The 17,119-nt window shown below is 47.8% G+C and overlaps 7 protein-coding genes and 1 non-coding gene across 8 annotated transcripts; 3 read left to right on the top strand and 5 right to left on the bottom strand.

Moving 5' to 3' along the window:
• Positions 1 to 74: 74 nt before the first annotated feature.
• DEU56DRAFT_353868 (uncharacterized protein) lies at positions 75 to 2,206 on the bottom strand. Its single transcript, XM_041345816.1, has 16 exons — positions 1,797 to 2,206; positions 1,729 to 1,738; positions 1,656 to 1,675; positions 1,575 to 1,607; positions 1,425 to 1,515; positions 1,339 to 1,367; positions 1,246 to 1,276; positions 1,153 to 1,185; positions 1,024 to 1,100; positions 917 to 971; positions 763 to 861; positions 591 to 701; positions 483 to 526; positions 397 to 422; positions 264 to 333; positions 75 to 211 (listed from the first exon to the last, which is right to left on the bottom strand). Exons 1-16 carry the CDS (start codon positions 1,896 to 1,898, stop codon positions 158 to 160), a joined length of 885 nt encoding a protein of 294 aa, XP_041208375.1. The 5' UTR covers positions 1,899 to 2,206; the 3' UTR covers positions 75 to 157.
• A 164-nt stretch (positions 2,207 to 2,370) lies between these two features.
• Positions 2,371 to 2,444, top strand: DEU56DRAFT_t62. Its single transcript has one exon. It is a non-coding gene; the product is annotated as a tRNA-Val (tRNA).
• Positions 2,445 to 3,075: 631 nt separating this feature from the next.
• Positions 3,076 to 4,726, bottom strand: DEU56DRAFT_804673 (serine/threonine protein kinase, negative regulator of sexual conjugation and meiosis). Its single transcript, XM_041353253.1, has 3 exons — positions 4,012 to 4,726; positions 3,232 to 3,962; positions 3,076 to 3,184 (listed from the first exon to the last, which is right to left on the bottom strand). Exons 1-3 carry the CDS (start codon positions 4,595 to 4,597, stop codon positions 3,086 to 3,088), a joined length of 1,416 nt encoding a protein of 471 aa, XP_041208376.1. The 5' UTR covers positions 4,598 to 4,726; the 3' UTR covers positions 3,076 to 3,085.
• A 139-nt stretch (positions 4,727 to 4,865) lies between these two features.
• On the bottom strand, positions 4,866 to 5,566 carry DEU56DRAFT_804677 (uncharacterized protein). Its single transcript, XM_041353254.1, has 2 exons — positions 4,987 to 5,566; positions 4,866 to 4,928 (listed from the first exon to the last, which is right to left on the bottom strand). The coding sequence occupies exon 1, from the start codon at positions 5,516 to 5,518 to the stop codon at positions 5,012 to 5,014; it is 507 nt and encodes a 168-aa protein (XP_041208377.1). The 5' UTR covers positions 5,519 to 5,566; the 3' UTR covers positions 4,866 to 4,928; positions 4,987 to 5,011.
• An 864-nt stretch (positions 5,567 to 6,430) lies between these two features.
• Positions 6,431 to 8,050, bottom strand: DEU56DRAFT_353916 (uncharacterized protein). The gene is made up of 3 exons (XM_041345818.1): positions 8,007 to 8,050; positions 7,764 to 7,951; positions 6,431 to 7,702 (listed from the first exon to the last, which is right to left on the bottom strand). Exons 2-3 carry the CDS (start codon positions 7,791 to 7,793, stop codon positions 6,503 to 6,505), a joined length of 1,230 nt encoding a protein of 409 aa, XP_041208378.1. The 5' UTR covers positions 7,794 to 7,951; positions 8,007 to 8,050; the 3' UTR covers positions 6,431 to 6,502.
• Positions 8,051 to 9,440: 1,390 nt separating this feature from the next.
• DEU56DRAFT_353934 (putative Asp/Glu racemase) lies at positions 9,441 to 10,560 on the top strand. The gene has a single exon (XM_041345819.1). The coding sequence runs from the start codon at positions 9,815 to 9,817 to the stop codon at positions 10,544 to 10,546; it is 732 nt and encodes a 243-aa protein (XP_041208379.1). The 5' UTR covers positions 9,441 to 9,814; the 3' UTR covers positions 10,547 to 10,560.
• Positions 10,561 to 11,041: 481 nt separating this feature from the next.
• On the bottom strand, positions 11,042 to 11,525 carry DEU56DRAFT_756167 (uncharacterized protein; the record flags this gene model as incomplete). The annotated part of the gene is made up of 4 exons (XM_041349989.1): positions 11,042 to 11,116; positions 11,166 to 11,313; positions 11,375 to 11,424; positions 11,463 to 11,525. 4 exons carry the CDS (start codon positions 11,523 to 11,525, stop codon positions 11,042 to 11,044), a joined length of 336 nt encoding a protein of 111 aa, XP_041208380.1.
• A 2,709-nt stretch (positions 11,526 to 14,234) lies between these two features.
• DEU56DRAFT_756168 (uncharacterized protein) lies at positions 14,235 to 14,892 on the top strand (the record flags this gene model as incomplete). Its single annotated transcript, XM_041349990.1, has 6 exons — positions 14,235 to 14,327; positions 14,377 to 14,409; positions 14,494 to 14,572; positions 14,630 to 14,658; positions 14,721 to 14,751; positions 14,810 to 14,892. 6 exons carry the CDS (start codon positions 14,235 to 14,237, stop codon positions 14,890 to 14,892), a joined length of 348 nt encoding a protein of 115 aa, XP_041208381.1.
• Positions 14,893 to 17,119: the final 2,227 nt, after the last annotated feature.

Genomic DNA, 17,119 nt, shown 5'->3' on the forward strand with positions numbered 1-17,119 from the left:
AATCTATGGTCTGCCTGACTGTGTCACGCTGCTGCGCCGTACACTTGCAAGGAAGTATATGAATCAGAAGAATCCATCATATTCTGAGTGGGAGTTCGTAGATGAATGAGTCTCGTACTAATAGTGGCAAGTAGAGCGGTACTCCTCTGGTGCTACCTCAGAATGCCCGATTTGTATCACGATGATCTGTATCACACGTATGGTACGGACTCTGCAACTGACATGTCGGACAGAGATATACACACAATCTCAGAGCCACGCACACGCCGGTCGATACGCCAGAGATAGAGGTGCATGCGCGTGGCGAGGATCGCAAGGATAAAGACCTGCAAACTGTACATGCGTGTTTGGATTTATCGTCAGCAAGGACTCGCAAAAGAAGTTGAAGGTGCGTACTCTTCGAGGACGGTGAGGTATGCGCTCTGGATGTGCGGAATATCGATGATTCGATCATATTAATGGCTATTGAGAAGTTGACGTACATCGAGGGCTAGCAGTGGCATGAGGATGTTCACGATTGAGAAAACTTTGGAAATGATAATCATCACAAATGAGCACGGAGACATTGACATGCATCAGTCCTGACTTACGCAGACCGGTGGCATAATAGAATATGTTATGCTTCGCCAGGATAGCATACAGAGGGCTCCTGGTCGATCGCCAGGTTCGTATAACACATGTGAGTGTTAGGCATATCAATCCTGGGGAGAGTGTCAGTCGGCGCATGCCCGTATTGTGTGACCCCAGTTCCCAGCGACATACCCAGTTGAAACGCAAACATCAGAAGAAACGGCAGAAGAACTTCGACAGTGTTCGAGCTCCGGTAGCAGCCCGTGATACCTGGGATCGCGCTTGTCGTAACTGTGAAACAGGAGTGAAGGTGTGCGAATGTGTGCGGGAAGGTGAGAGCACGAACCATATGAGGTGGGAATAGTAGTGAAAAAAATGGCAACGGTGGATGCGGTGGTAGCCTGATTAATTCATCAACAGCGAGCTTGGGTGTGTGGAGGGCATTGGACTCACAAAAAGGGAGGTCATCATGGCTGTGAGTATGATTTTGTTTCTGTTTAAGAGCGAATACGTTCTGAGCACAAAAAAGCCTGGATAAAGCTGATCAGAAGGACGTGTATGTTCGTGGGGGAAGGGAAATACATTCAGAGCATGTGAGTGATATCAACGCGAAACCTGTGAGAGGAAAGTGTAGCGCTCGACAGGACGTGCATGCAGCTTTTACAGTAGACGTACACGAGTAAATACTGCTCAATACCCGGCATTTCTGGCAAAGTCATGCAGTAAGTATCGTTCGCCAGTGGATGTGACTGCTGCATGTTCACATACATCGGGACTGTCGTTCGAGGTGAAGACCACTGAAAGAGAACATGTCAGTTCATTGCTGGGGTGTGTGTGCTGGGAGCTGAACGCACAAAGATCCATTATAAGAAAGAAGGGCACGTGTCGTGTAACGATATAAAGGCCTTTTACCTTGGTCCAGCGTGACCGAAACAGAAATATCCACTTCAAACAGCATATTAAAGTTAATGTCAAACCGAGGCGTGTAGCCATAAGTGCATTACCTCTTGTTCAAGTGAACAAGCATAGTCATATGTCTGGATGAACCGGTTTAATGACGGATGTATAAATTGAGACAAGCCTACCCAGAACGTAGCCAGCGCCGCTGAACTGTCAAGTTAGAATGAGGACGAAGCAGTTCAGATTGTAGTGACGCACTGTATAGGTGCTGGTAGCACATGGTATGCATGTTATTATCTTACCATCGTATTAAGAAAGAGACGCACCATTGAGAGCTGCAGATTCATGGCCGCTTCAATATCGGCAGCCGAATAATCCATCTGTATGCGGCGTTCGAGAGGTAAAAAAACGGCGTTCACCCACATCATCTAACGTCTTATCTCTTATCGAATGGTAAACAGTGTGAATGCCATTCGGCTTAGCTTAATAATCGCTCGGAGTAATGCACTGCCTAGTCACAGGCCGTAGTACCAGGTAGGGCGCAACTTGATATACAAATGACATAGCCATGGCCCGCGACCGATAAGTCATCACTGAAATTCCTGAAAACAGATTGACAGCTATTGTCCGATCAAGACATGAAAGGTCACAGAAGGCGTATCATATCTGTCGGCAAGCAGAAGGTCGAAGGCTGTCGAAGGAGAGCGTCAGAAATTTCTAAAGGGGGCTTGTTAATTATCACCTTGCGAAGCAAGGTCATGTTGGATGGAACAAAATCTGTCAGTCACGTGATATAAACGTCATGCTGTGAAAATTGACGCAGCAAGGTCATAAGTTCGCACGGCCTCCTAGTATGAACTCAGTGGGCTTGAGAATGTCGGCTATCGTTCGTCTTTCATCGGTCTGATGGCGTAGTTGGTTATCGCATCTGTCTAACACACAGAAGGTCGCCAGTTCGAGCCTGGCTCAGATCATTTTTTTACTTTTTATTTACTTATCATCTAAGATTTCGAAGGTTTCAAATTTCATCAACCACCAGGATAGTGAAATCACTCAAGGAACAGCAGCCATATCAGAAGTCAATCTCTCCCCGGACTCGGGTCTCATTAGTACACTGCGAAACATCGTAAGTACTCGGATTTATAGGCTCCCGTGTCTGAAAACCATTCAGCTCGAACGTTCACCAGTAATTGTATGTCTATTTCCAACACTCCACAGCTCTATTATTGACCATGTCCAGATCCCGCACTCCAGATGTCCCATATTGATGCTCAATACTGATTACTCTGCGTTCGAGTGCAAAGATTTGAGCACTAGTGCGATCGTCACAGAACGCCAGCAGCAGTTGGATGCAGTGTTCGACAGATGAGCAGCGAGCGGAATACACTGCCCTCATGAAGTAGTAGTGGACCCACTTATGCCAGTGATTACCTCGAGGCTCGAGGTACTATGAAAATCTATCTCATGGGGATATATCAGTTGAATTCAATCATCTCATGCATTGTTTCGAGGTAAAAATGCCAGCTCGCATTTGAATAAAAAGACGAGCGACGTGTATTCAAGGTAGCCGCTACCTCAACGAATGCGATAAATGTCAAGATTAAAACTACAAGGCCTAGAACGTCGAGGCGACCTGCACAATTCCTCCAGTGTCCATAATCTTTGAAACGAAAAAGTTCGTTCCAATTTTCGGGGATAATGATGGAAGACAAATCTGGTAAAAATCTGGTCAACAAGTTTTGTGCTTCTGAGAAAAATAAATCGCACTCCACAAAGACAGCTAGGATGATTATATGAGGGAGGAGGTAGAGAATGGTGCACAGCCCCTTTCTGGCCAGGCATGTCGGACGGGTCTATCATAGGCTCATAGGGACGAGTTTCTGGAGTAACGGGTCCTTCGTTCTCAGAAGAAGAACAGCGAGATAGGCGAGCGCGTGACCAAGGTCGGCCGTCATCGTAAACGCGAAGATGTGAGGACGTCCCCTCAATTCCCGCAGTGTCGCTAGGCTGTTTAATTGCTGGCGCGGAACTACGGTAAGCCCACTGAGGCTGGGGGGCTCCGTTAAAGCCGAATGACCAGTCGTCAACTTGATAGCCAGGCATATGGAAAATCCGATTAGTCAACGGTGCGACGCGCCTTGCGTGATTGTGAATGGCTTCTCGTTCGTTCGCCAAGTCGTTGCAGAGCTCGGCTTCGCTGGGGTAGAAGGTATCAAGTCTTAGAATTTCTTCCCTGAGCTTTGGGAGACTGATTCGTGCAGATTCTCGTAGGTGAAATATTTGCTTGAGGATTTCGTTGAAAGATCTCGAAATCGGTAAGACGTCGAAAAGGTAGTTAGGGTTTTCGGCATATCTCCTGAAGTTTGGATCCGAAAGTATTGCAGGGCCCCAAGGAGAGCGACCTAAGACCATGTTTACAAGAATAACTCCCAACGACCAAATGTCCGAGTGAAGCGACGAGTAATGAGGGCTGCCCATCGCATAATTACATTCTGAAAAAGTAGAATGTCAGATAGCGACCTCAAGCGATTTGTGACATACCAGGACTCATGTAATCCCAACTGCCTACGTTGAATTCCCTATTGACAAGTTTTGTTGTCGCCAGCCCAAAATCTGCAATACGGATGCCCAACCCAGACTCAACACAGAGAATGTTCTCTGGTTTCAAGTCGCGGTGATATACGCCGGCGGTATGGCAGGCAAATACGCCATCGATAAGTTCGATGAAGGCTTTCTTAATGAGCGGAACATTGCCCTCGTACGTTCGCAACCGGATGGCGGTAAAGAGGTCCCCACCAGGGCAGTAGTCGAGTACGCAGTACATGTATAGTCCTTCCTCGAAGATTTGGTGAAGTTTGCAGATATTCGGCGACGACGATCTAGATACCAAGGAATGGCATGCGATCTCTCGTTTCTGCCACATGAGACTCTCTCGATCGAGCTCTTTGTTTAGCAAGCACTTGATGGCATAGTATACAGGATTCCATGGGTCTGACTGAGTGTCGTGAGCGAGATAGACAATTCCGGAGGAACCGTAGCCAATCAACTCGACCAGCTTGAAACGACCGTGGCCGACCCACCGACCAGACAAGTCCGGAATTGGGAGTACTTCCTGTTGACAATTCATGGTTGCTGATGATCAGGTTGGTTTGGAAGGAAGCAGTTTCAAACGAGACGTGAGGTTGAATGTTAAATTTGAGGGGCGAGAGTACTTGGTTGATGAGTTGGTATCAGGCTGGGTTGGTTTTAGGGGAAACTTTGGAAGGGGACGGCATGATTTTATACTTGAAGTCGACGTGGTCGTCTTGTCTCACTTGGATGTCGGATGTTCATCATGCTGAGTCATCATGAGATGATGAGGTCATCTCAATCCAGGCTGGACTCAACACTTGCTCAACACAACCACCTGCATCATAGCCTAGTCACTAACTGAGACTCAGACGGACCCTGTGTATCTGGCGGGTGGATCAGTACGATGATAGGAGAAATGCTACTAAATGCCTGAACACTCAACAGGTGGCCACCTGGAGCAGGACCGAAATCAATGAACGGGGATGTGAGCATGGCAGTAGGAATCTCGTTCACACCCATATTCCGTGCCATCGCAACTTGGAAACCCGCCGATGTCGCCAGGAGGAAGAGAAGCAAAGGTGCGTGTTGTGGAGAGATAATAACGCTTCCAATATAGAGCAGAGCAGCTGGAATGAGCACGAATACAGCTTGGATTAACGAACTCAGGAGTCAGGAGCATCCACCAGCGCTTCCTGTGCCCGACAACGTGTCCAACTTGCCCGCTCAGGAAGCCAAAGAAGAGTAAGGACGCGAGGCTGACGCCCGTATTGAGCATCTGGACATGACGGCCGCCCGCACCCATCATCCCCACAGGGAGAAGGATCGCATTGCCCGTCTGGTTTGACGTGAATGTCTGGAAATCAGCGTACGTCGTTGCGTCCAGAACCCCCGTACAAAACGCAATTGCGACGAGCTGCATAGGAAAAGCCGCCGGTGATACTGTGTGCTGCAGGTGTTTGATTGTATGTTTCAACATTTTCTTTGCCAATCTGACAATTAGCAAGGTGTCTCGATCACTTGCGAGAGCAAAACTGGTTATTTGTACTTATACAGCTCGGAACAGGCGGACCTGCGACAAGCCGTCGCCACGTCAATGTCGAATATAAGCAACGAGGAAAGACAGAATATTTCACTCTAAAGCTGAATCTGAAGAGAATATGGCTATTTTGAAAAATCACGCCCTACCCCAGTCCATTCAGAATTGGAGCATGTGCTTGCTCATTATCATTTCCCGAACTCAGAATTCTGTGCTGCTGACCTATTGTTGAATTCCGAGTTTTACAGCTGGCGGTTGCACTCATATATCACGCGACGCTGTAGATATACACGCCCATCTTGCCCAAAATTTTCGCCTCCGCGCTGTCGGGTTTTGAGTTGCCGATCCCCGAAATCACCGTCGCACTCACAACGTCTATATGATACTATATCTCCTCAGCATTACTACCAGTACATACGGATTCAATCGTGCTTACGGCCGAAAATTTAGACTAGCTGGTATGGACATTGGAGACCGTTGGACACTCGTTAGATCTGACCTTCTGTCCACAAAGAAGTGCGTAAGATATCTCTGGGCCGAGGTTAAGTGGTGTTTTACCACCTACATGAGTCCGTCTCTGAGCTTTGTTGACCTATTTTGAATAGCCGTATGCCAGTATTTCTGTGCACGTACTGGTGGGTTATCCTGCTCGTTGAAGATGTGATTTTGCTACAGAGTTAAAACCAAAATAAAATTGGAAATATATTCTGGGATGCTGAGTTGCTTGGGTGTTTTAGAAATTACACGGTTTTCTGGCCTAGTAGCCCCTCGTTCCGATGAAACGCCTGTTGGTTTTGAGTACAACCTCAAAGCACACATCGGGATGGTCACGAGGAGCCTCTCGCTGCTGGCAGAAAGGATCGAGCACGGAAAATCAGCAAGTATACCACAATACCGTTTAATTTCAATATTGTAGGCCTAATGCTATATGTAAATAATTTGTAGGTATTCGTGATCAATGTAAATAAGTGATTCACTCTGCGTGTTTGGAAAGCAAGCCTGGACCAGAGTTGAGCCTATCCACGATATTAACTTCCATTCACTGAATTGCTCTTCGGGACCAGGGATGCATTTAAGCCCTGCAAGGTCATCGCGTCTAGGTTTACGTGCCCAGGCTGGCTGGCGGGAGACGGGATATCTCGTTAGGATAACGCCGACTGACTTTCCCCGGACCCCTAAGACCGCTTGTGATCCACCACTGATCAGCGAATAGTTGACAATCCCGAGTGCGAATTCGTTGGTGACAGTTTCACACCGTAACTGCGAACGATTATAGAGCCGTGGAACGATCGTTGGGTATCGCGGGCAGTCAAGTGTAATTTGAACATCCGAAATCTCCACAAACTCTTCCGAATGAAAGTTGAGAGGGAGAATCACTAGAGGCACTCGCAAGCCAAGGCTGGTCATAGTCATCTCTAGTCGCCCATCACAGAACCACGAACCTTTGCTGCCCATGAAGCTCCGCGGCGATCGAGGAATAGCACATGCCGAAGAGTGATGTTTCGCAGCTTCGCCCGCCCAGTTGAGAACAGAAGGGCTACCAGCATGCATGAGTGCCTCGATGAGCCTGTAGAATGCGCGGTCTCCTCCTTCTCCATATGCAATCTGCAAGCTAACATCAAAGATTCCCATCAGAGAATAGGCCACATCTTCGACCCTTGTTGTCTGGCGCATGGCTGCCCAAGCCATTCGCTCATCTACCCTGACCGGACCTGGTTGAAATGTGCGTAGGTCATCATGAGGAATGCCAGTGGCTCTGTGCAGAGTCTCCATTACTTCGGTCTCTTCACCACTCTTGTCATCTTCATCACCTGTCATGGGCATCCAATCCTTGTTAAAGAATTTGATCACACCGGGCGCAAGGAGTTCTTGCAACGTCCAACCCCTCTCCATCCATTCGTCCCACTCCATATCCTTGATAGTCTTGCTTTGTGCCAGATGGATGATGCAAATCGCGGAGTTCTTGTACCACCGAAACATGGAACGAATCGACTCGTCAAGCTCGGTACTGCTGCTCTTGTCAATGCAGCAGGTATCTGACCATGCAAATTCCACGTTGTACTCCCTGGCTTTTGCGCAGAAGTTCTTCAGCTTCTCGTATCCTGGACCTTCTGCGGTGTCTGCCTTCACATCTTCGTATGTTGGCTCTCCATTATCCAACCACCGGTGAGACAAGATAGCGTACTTCACGATATAGGATGGGTGATAGAACCATTTATCTTGAGGGACAGAACTCCGGATGTGCTCTCTCACATCATTCCGCCCGACCAACTTCATGTCTGATAGGCGTATGAGTCGGATTGGGATGTCGTTCATGATATATTGGTCAAATCGATTGAATCCAGATGCCTTTTTGTTCATGACAGTTCACTACTAGCGTGCAACTCATCGTATTTGCTGACATGATGGAGGATATAGCAACGCTCACCTGCGTGGATACCAAAAGATGTGTTCCGCCGATGTGTTATTTGCACCGTAACAAAGGTCCCTGCACTAGAATCAGACCCGCTACAAATCGTCCGGTGAGCCTTCAGTATCTCAATTGCTCACCAAAGCCTCACTCACCTCTGGTAGTATAAAAACGTTGCAAAATGTCGAGATGTACAGCCTGACCACGAGAGTGCCCAGGCCGTGTTCGTAATATGTATAGCTTCTCGGACCGAGATATTCGGCCCGTCAGATGGATGCAGTGCATAGCCATGGCATTGGCTGGGCAAGCTGCGTCCCCGTTTTACAAACTTGCAACATTTGGTAACACCAAAGACATAGAGACATGAGGCACTTGACTGCATAATTTGTTGGCATTCCCTAGGTTCCCATTCGTAATATTATTTCCAGACTTCTTTGTAGATTCGCAAGCCCAGATCCCGCAACACAGTAGATTTGGATGACGAGGCTCGAGGTTGGATAGGTCACCCACTTCCGTTCTGTCGATAAACAGTATCGGTTCCATATCGAAAGAGTGCAAAGGCAATTTGAGGTTATCTATATGATGTTTGTAGTTGTTTGAAATGAAAAAAATTGGCTGGTCGCAACTTGTTGACCGTGACGGCGACTGACACCACGTCTGGCGCTCTCTCCTTCGGCTTATAAATCGTGGAACAGGCGCTGGGCAGCAAAGATTAGCTCGTCCCGTCATAGTCTCCGACTCTTCCTAGAAATTTGAGAAACCAAAACAATTCACTATTGCACGCACGAAGACAGATTGTGTGCTCGGGCTCCGATTCCAATCATCCTTTCACTCTTGCGATGCATACCTACCACGTTGCATTGATTTGGTCAGTTCCATCAACTGTAATAGCTGCAAGGAGAATAACGACATCGTATTGACTTCTTCGCATTCTATGTCAGAAATCTACAAGAAAGAGGACGACGCGGAAGCCTGAAGACTTTCTGGAACGTATAAGCTCATACAAAGAATTCGTGGGAGCGGGTACACGATCGATGTATCTCTACGCTTCAGAGACTCGAGCGGGTTGTGACGTCAGATAATACAGGCTGGTACTTGCTATCTATATGGATTAAAGCTGGTCGACTCTAATCTTCCGCATCTTCTCATCTGTGTGACTGTTAAAATTTCAACACATTGACTAGGACGACGAGTCCATCTACGGAACAGGCACGTGTTTGGTTTGCAGGCGCTATCTGGACCACTCACATTCGACAACGGGTATAACTTGCCTCTCTTTTACCATGCAACCACGTGGATATATAAATGATGGCTGCACCTCATCATGATGCAATCACGGAAACATCCTTCTTGGTGCTGCACTATGATCAACCCGAACATTGACCTATCAGCGCCCCGGACCCGAACCAATACAAATATCTTCTTGATTCCACCAGTTATGCGTTCTATGTCGGTTCCCCCGCTCAAGAAGAGGTTATCAAAGGTGAGTGATGCCTGAAAGAGCGAGTTGACTTATCATCCTACTACGCTCTACATATCCTTTATCGTCCGAAAAGTCAGGCGACCCAGGAAGAGATAACGATACCACGGCTGAACAAACAAGAATATCTGCCGAGTGGGCCTTGGCGGCGAGACCTAAATCAGCTTGGATCAGCAGGTCACGACTCGGACGCCCGTCGGGGAGGATCTTCGATCTATTCAAATACACGTGTTAGCTTACAAGGACCTATATCTGCTTTGCAAACTTGCATACGTCGTCGCTCGTCCGTCTTCATTCACAACAACTTGGACTCCTCTACACCGTATCTGTCCCTAGCGTTTTAGGCATGTCAAAACAAATCCGTCTCGGCATTCTCACGCCTTCCTCAAATACCGCATTGGAACCTCTCACTTTCCAGATCATTTCCTCCATTCCAAACGTCTCCGTTCACTTCTCCCGTTTCCCCGTTACAGGGATCAGTCTCTCGCCCAAGGGTCTCGCCCAGTTCGACCACTCAGTCATCATGCAAGCTGCCCAACTACTCGCCCATGCCGAAGTTGATATGATAGGCTGGAGCGGAACAGCAGCAGGATGGATGGGGTTCGAGGACGACGAGAAACTCTGCGAAGCTATTACCAAAGCTACGGGTATACCCGCCACTACCTCCGTATTGTCTTTGAACAAGGCTTTGGAAATTTTCAAGATCAAGAAGCTTGGACTAGTCACACCATATCTAGATGACGTTCAGGAGAGGATTGTGAAGAACTACAACGCCATTGGGATGGAGGTCACCTCGGAAACGGAACGTCACCTGCGCGTGGTGAAGAACACTGACGTTGCCCTGATTGGAGAAGATGTATTGGACAAGTTGGTCGGACAAGTGGTTGAGGGCGGTGCAGAGGCTGTTTCGACGTTTTGCACAAATCTGATAGCGGCGCACAAGGTTGAGCATTGGGAGGCAAAGTATGGTGTTCCAGTGTTGGATACCGTTACTACGGTCACTTGGGATATGTTGAAGCAGTGTGGGGTAGATACGAAAGCGATCAAAGGGTGGGGGAGAATATTCCAGGAGGCATGATCAAATTGATCGCGTGAAAACAGTTGGTTCAATACATTGCATATGATGATGTACGATAGTCGCAATGGAATCGACTTGTACTAAGTAACATCGCGTAAATTGTGGTACTGAGCGAAGTGGTTTGAGGAGGAATTGCAACATTGAACATGGTAAATAAGGTCAATTCTCGATACTGGCTCGTCAGTTCATCGACGTTGTTGTTAGACGACATGCATGGTGTGTTCTGATTTTTGCAGAGGCTGTAGTGGAGAGCACGCGCAAGCTCGGAGTCGCATGATGGATTTGATTAGACATGATAGGAGACAATCATAAGCATAAGGCAAAACATGTTGTCGTGAATCATGAACATATAGAGAAACAATATCGTTTGACACTGTGACGCTCGGCCTCCATATATATATTACACGTCTCAGAGCCCCGCCAGCAAAAAATTTCGTGATATCAGTGTGGTATGTGGGCTGTGACCCTTGGTTTTACGCCTCAATTTCCACCTCATTACTTGCGGCTCCAGCTAGCCTGCCTTCCAGAGGATGAGGAAGCGGGTAACTCTTTGGCCCTCCTTTGGTAATGCTGGACAATCATATTGAGGAGAGTGGTTGAGAGCTTAGATAGAATTTACCTCAAGATGTTCCCCATAGGAAGCTAAGTTGCCGCAGTGCGTGTCTGGCTTCTGCGTCTGCTGGGGGAAGGCAAAAATCAGCACGATATCGATAGAGCACAGAGAAACCGCCAACATTCTTTTCAACCGTGGTTGGGGTTGGCGGATCCTACAGGTGAAAAAGGTCTAAATCAGCACGACATCCAAAGTCGAAGAGAGAAACAACTAACATTCCAGAATTGGTTGCAGTCGTCACAAAGTAGATCCTAAATACAAAGAACTGTGAATTGACACAATTGCAGAACAAGAAGAACTTACATCCTCGATGATCACCAGATTAGAGCAATAGTTTTTTGCACACTTTTGTTTCACTTGCTCCATGTTTTGAGATTTAACAGGTGAAAGAGGGAGACAATGATTATGTTGCAAAGGCGAACTGGTTGAAACTTTGAGCGGTGAGATGACTGGAATCTGATGATGGTATGAGGAAAACATGGCAGCTTATATACGAGACGGGAAGGTACAAGTGTGGAGGCGAAATCTGGAAGGCGTGAGTGTGGAGGCTTAAGCACCTGTGGAAGGCATGAGTGTGGAGGCCTAAGCACCTGTGAAAGGATGGTAGTTGGAACTTACACACGACACAATGCGCAAAGCCGAGACAAGACAATGAACAACAAAGCGTAAATGCAGTTGCACACAAGTGCTCCAACTACGGAGGCATGGAATTCCCTTACAACAAGATAAGATGAGGAGTAATACACTGGCAGAAATACACGCTCACCTATCTGTTTGTTTGCGGTGACTGTGGAAACATGGAGCAAATCGTTGAGCTCGGCACCGCTGCCTTCATTGATGCAGCAGCTATCTTACCACACAAAATCCAAGCTATACTCCTTCGCACAAGTTCTTCGGTTTCTCATATTCTCTACCTGCGCTGCCATTCTTCGATCCTGTCGCAAGTCGTTCATCTAGTCATCGGCAGGAAAAATAGACATGACAGCTACGTTAGCATGCTCTGTGATAGAGCCCCAGATACTTCATTACACCCAACAAACTTCATGACCGATGGGCGATTGAGGGTGTACGTATACCTTTCATCACATATCTATCAACTTTTGTCCTCACCTGGTGAAGTCAAGAGCCTACGGCGTGGAACTTGACCACCTTCAAGACGACCCATGCATGTGATTTAATTGCGACAGCGAGGTTGAAAACGTCGTGAAACCGGCTCTCGTGACAACAACATAGGGTCTAATGAGCGACGAAGCACTTTATAAACCAACGTCGCGGTCTAAAAACGTAGTAAGTGTTTGCAGCAGCCGAGATTAGCTCACTCTTCAACGGACTCGAAGAGGTTTTGGCTATATCTCCTCCTCGGCCATCGCAAGCGTGCTAGCCTATTGTCGTACGACGTAGTAAAGAAAAAAAATGATGGGTTTGCTCACGAACGACGCAGGAGGCTTGACCAGGCACGAGCTGTTCCAGTCAACCTTGTGCATAACATATACCTTCGAACAGTGGGTAATATCATGGCCTGAGATGCATGGAGGCGTAGTGGGACATGATGTTGTCAGATTAGACTGCAGGAGAAGTTGCAGAGCGTCTGTAGCGGCCACCAGCACCCCAGGGTGTAACGAAGACTCTGCGTACTGGTGTATGCCACAACCATGGCCATAATACGGTAATGATGCGATTCGCCCTCATCGCCGAGCCGACTTGGGAGTGCGTGACACTGTTAGGCGATGTGATCGATGTCGAAATTCCCGTACAACTTCAAGCGGTGGGCTGATCATGATGGAGTGGTTGGTGGATTTGTGGAGGATATCTTGAAGGGGTATCGTCTCGCCTCAGGGCCTCAAGGACGTCGAGGGCTGCTCAGTTCCGGAGGGCCCGGGCCCGGCAGTACTTCATGAATAGCTAGTACTAGATCTTTAAGATCTTTAAAGGGTAGTGGGGGCAGTCCAAAACATGCCTCAATCATCGATACTGCGAGCGATTGATGAGAGGACCGACCATGATGGTACTTGTCGCGTAACGCAAGTTGCGACAGTGGCAAGGCATGGGTCACGTGGTCGTCGTTAAGCTGAAATTAATTATCATAGTGCCGCACGAAACCAAGCTCGAACCTGCTCGAACTGATACACACCTTCATGAAGCTTCGAATTCAAGTTGCAGCAAAGAACATTGATATTTTAATGTAGACAAGATCCCTCGAACTTGCACTGTCCTACACATAATTCCATACTGGTTTCTCAGCCTCTACCCCGCCTACACGGCATTCACCAGACCATCAAGGCATCATTCAAATGAAGACTATGGTCTACCTCGCCAACCTACTCCGCACATTCTCTACCAGTATCACCACATCTGTCCCTTGCATATCCCCTACCAATCTGCTTCACATGGACGAGAATGCATCAAATTCCTCCAGTCTGCTTTACGTATCATCATCGAGCACGTATTAAAGCCATCTCATCTTCAACTAAGAAGTATGTATGGTGTATCTAAAGCGGTCGAGGTTGATCGAAAGAGGTTGAGCGTTCCTTGTAGTCACGTAGGTCCCTCTAATGTGGCTGCATGTTTCAAGGACTGATGGTGTTTCAAACGTCAGAAGTAAGCTACATCAACCAGCAAAATGTGTACACGTGAGCTCCTCAATCAACTATTGAATTTAACTATATGTAGCACTAGGCGCGTTTTGTGTTTAAATACAGTGCTTACAGTTATGTTATCAGTGAAACCAAGTACTGAGCACTTCGGGCAAGTTTCTGCCACCAACTGTAAATTTATCAAGTTGCGGCAGAGTCCCGCCTGGTACAGCCCGTGACCAGCTTTAAACCAGCCAGTGAAACACTCCGAGTCACAATCATCAAGTTTAGCCGAATTATGTACACCTCCATCTGAATGGGTTCCCAGTTCATTCGCAAGAGATAAAAGGGGGCATGATGTGTGCGCGAGACCTGTTTTTTGTCTGTTGAACGAATGCAGATGGAGTATTCAGTTGACGATATCGCAGCAGCCACAAATCTGCAATACTTGGCGGTGCGTCGCTTTCTTACAATATGAGGGCAAGAAAATAACCAACATAACATGTTTGGCCACCAGTACATGTGCAGTGCGTGCTGTCTGAACCGCTTCCTCCTCGTTCTAACCGACAGCTTAGCGGCTCTGGTTACATTCTGGGTAGGCTGTGCCGATGTATTCCTGTCCACCGATAAACCTGTTTATCCAGATCTATGATTATGTTTGTTCCCTTCGCGAGGAGGTGAGTACTGATGTACCTGTTTGGTGATACGCTTCGGTTTATATATCGAGAACATGCTGTACAAAGTGCAAATTCCTGCTTCAGTCGCGCTGGACCAAGATAAAAGGCCTTTATATCATTGCACGATATGTCCCCTTTGTCTTCATCACCGCAGAACTATATCGTGCGTTTATTCCCAGCACACATTTCCTCGATAATGAATTGACATGTTGCGCTCCAGTGGTCTTTCATCCGAACGAGAACCCTGATGTATGTGAACGTGCAGAGGATTTACCGACTAATTAAAGACGCTTACTGCGTAACTTCACCAGAATTGCCGGGTGTTGGTCTATATCTTGTCATGTAAGTGCAAGGTACATGCTGCATACATGTCCTTGCTTAGCGTGCTCCTTCCTCACAGATTCCGGTCTGGTATCATTCGCTTGTTCTGAATGTATCTATCCTTTCCCCGCGAGACACGTGCTCCTGATCCAATTGACCTAGGCTTTTTTGTGCTCAGAACATATGCGCTCTGGAACAGCAATAGAATCGTACTCGTAGCCATGCTGTCGACTCTTTTTGTGAGTCCTATACCCTCGCCACACCCAAGCTCATGGTTGATCAATCAGTCAGGCTGTTATCGCATCATCCTTCGTTATCTGGTTTACTACCATCGCCACTTCTCAGTGTTTGTGCTCCCAACTTCTCTCACTAGTATTCACACATATTCAAGTCACTTTCACAGTTGCGACTAGCGCGATTCCAGGTATCACAGGCTGCTACCGGAGCTCACGCGGTATCCAATTCTTCATACCGTTTTTTCTTATATTTATATTTCAACTGGGTATGTCGAAACTGGGAGAATATATTACAGACATGCAGTGACCGTCGCTATCCCTAGGACTTGTCTCCCTCACACTCATACGTGTCATCAAAAGTTGGCGGGTGACCCAAGGCCCTATCCACACCGTCCTGGTGAAACATAACACATTCTACTATACATGCGGTCTTTGTGAGTCATTGCTTACACATGTCTCTGTGCTCATCGGTGATGATCATTGTTTTGAAAGTTCTGTCGGCCGTGAACGCTCTTGCACCAGTGCTGTTTTCCGATGTGCGTAAGCCCCCCGATACCCTTCAATGAATGAGTCGTTGATGTTCCACACATCCAGTCCGCGTACCACTCCCTGCTCGATGAGTGCGCACCTCCAACTTCTGTTGTGAATTCCTACTGATATCTTGAATACTCCCATACTCCTAAATGTTGAGAGTGCGCCTGACCACCAGGGCACACAGGACGTCACGACGTCCTGACATATATGAATGCAAGACAGTAACAGTACCTTACTCATTTTCTCTTCCCGTTCTCAACCGTATTCTAACTTTATTCTAACTCTATATAAGACTACGAACCCGCACCAACGCACCTCAGTCCCTTTAACCGTGACTGAGGTGTGTATCATATTTTTCCTCATTCTTATTCCATTATACTCACTATATACATTAGCCTCGTATTCTAGGTTCGTAGTACTACGCTGAATGCTAGTCCCTTTAACCGTGACTGAGCCTCGTATTCTAGTTCTCGTCTCTCAATAGGTTATGAGCCCTGGCTGAAAGGACAGCGGCATTACCCCATCTCTCACATCAGCACTTCTCGAACGTCCGTTCACCCATCACACTTCCTACCGGGTTTCAAACCAATATCGAAGTGTCACCCCTAATTTTCGATCACTATGGCATCATCGGACTCCTCTCTCCCGAAAACCGAGAAGTACCCGCACGAGAAACTCACTCTCGACGGCTCTAATTACTCCCAATGGGCGACAGGTTTCAAGATGTGGGCCGGCGGTATTGGACTATGGTCCTACGTCAGTGGAGACGAAGTAGAACCGTCCCCACCAGCCCAACTCTCAGACTCTGACCAGAATATCCTCCGCAAGGAGAAACACGACGAGCGGGTGAAGCTCTACAGACAACGTCGACTCCTCGCCCTCAGTGCTCTCTCCACCGCTATCGATGCGCAGGACTTCGTCTATCTACGTGATATTGACAATCCGCACCTTGCTTGGATCGCCCTGGAGAAGAAATACCTTCCCCAGAAAGCCATTCGATTCAACCAATACCTCGATCGTCTATTCACGGTCCCAAAGGCGCACGACAGCACGTCCATCGCGGAGACGTTACAGACACTCATTGTCTTAAAGTCGGACCTCGCAGCACTCTCAGTCGCACCATCCACATCCTCAGTTTCTCCACCTTCTACTACACCTGGTACGACTACCACTACGTCTGGCGCTACTGCTACGAAGGAGGAATACAAGATTCCAGATGCCATCTTCGTGCACATCCTACTCCGTGCTCTCCCCGACTATTACGACCCTCTTCGCCAAACACTCGTTAACAGCGATGCCTCGTTGGACTTCAACGACATCGTGAATCGATTGAAGACCCAGGAGTTGCATCGTGCAGGGACCAGTAGCGCAACAGAGCACGTCGCTATGCTCTCTGGACATCGAGGGAACAGCGCACTTCCCAAGACGAGTGATCGTGTCCCTCCCAAGGGTTTTGACGAGTCGAAGGGAGATGGCTGGATTGTGGGATGGAGGCCTAAGTGTGGCCACTGTCAAAAGCCTGGCCACGTCTGGGCACAATGTCGTGCACGCCTCGCTAAGGATGAGAAGAAGTCAGCACCACGTTCGTCCCCTACCGCTGTCGCCACTAACATGGAATC

The sequence above is a fragment of the Suillus clintonianus genome, assembly GCF_016758775.1.
Source record: "Suillus clintonianus strain FC179 chromosome Unknown DEU56scaffold_36, whole genome shotgun sequence".
Taxonomy (NCBI): Eukaryota; Fungi; Basidiomycota; class Agaricomycetes; order Boletales; family Suillaceae; genus Suillus; species Suillus clintonianus.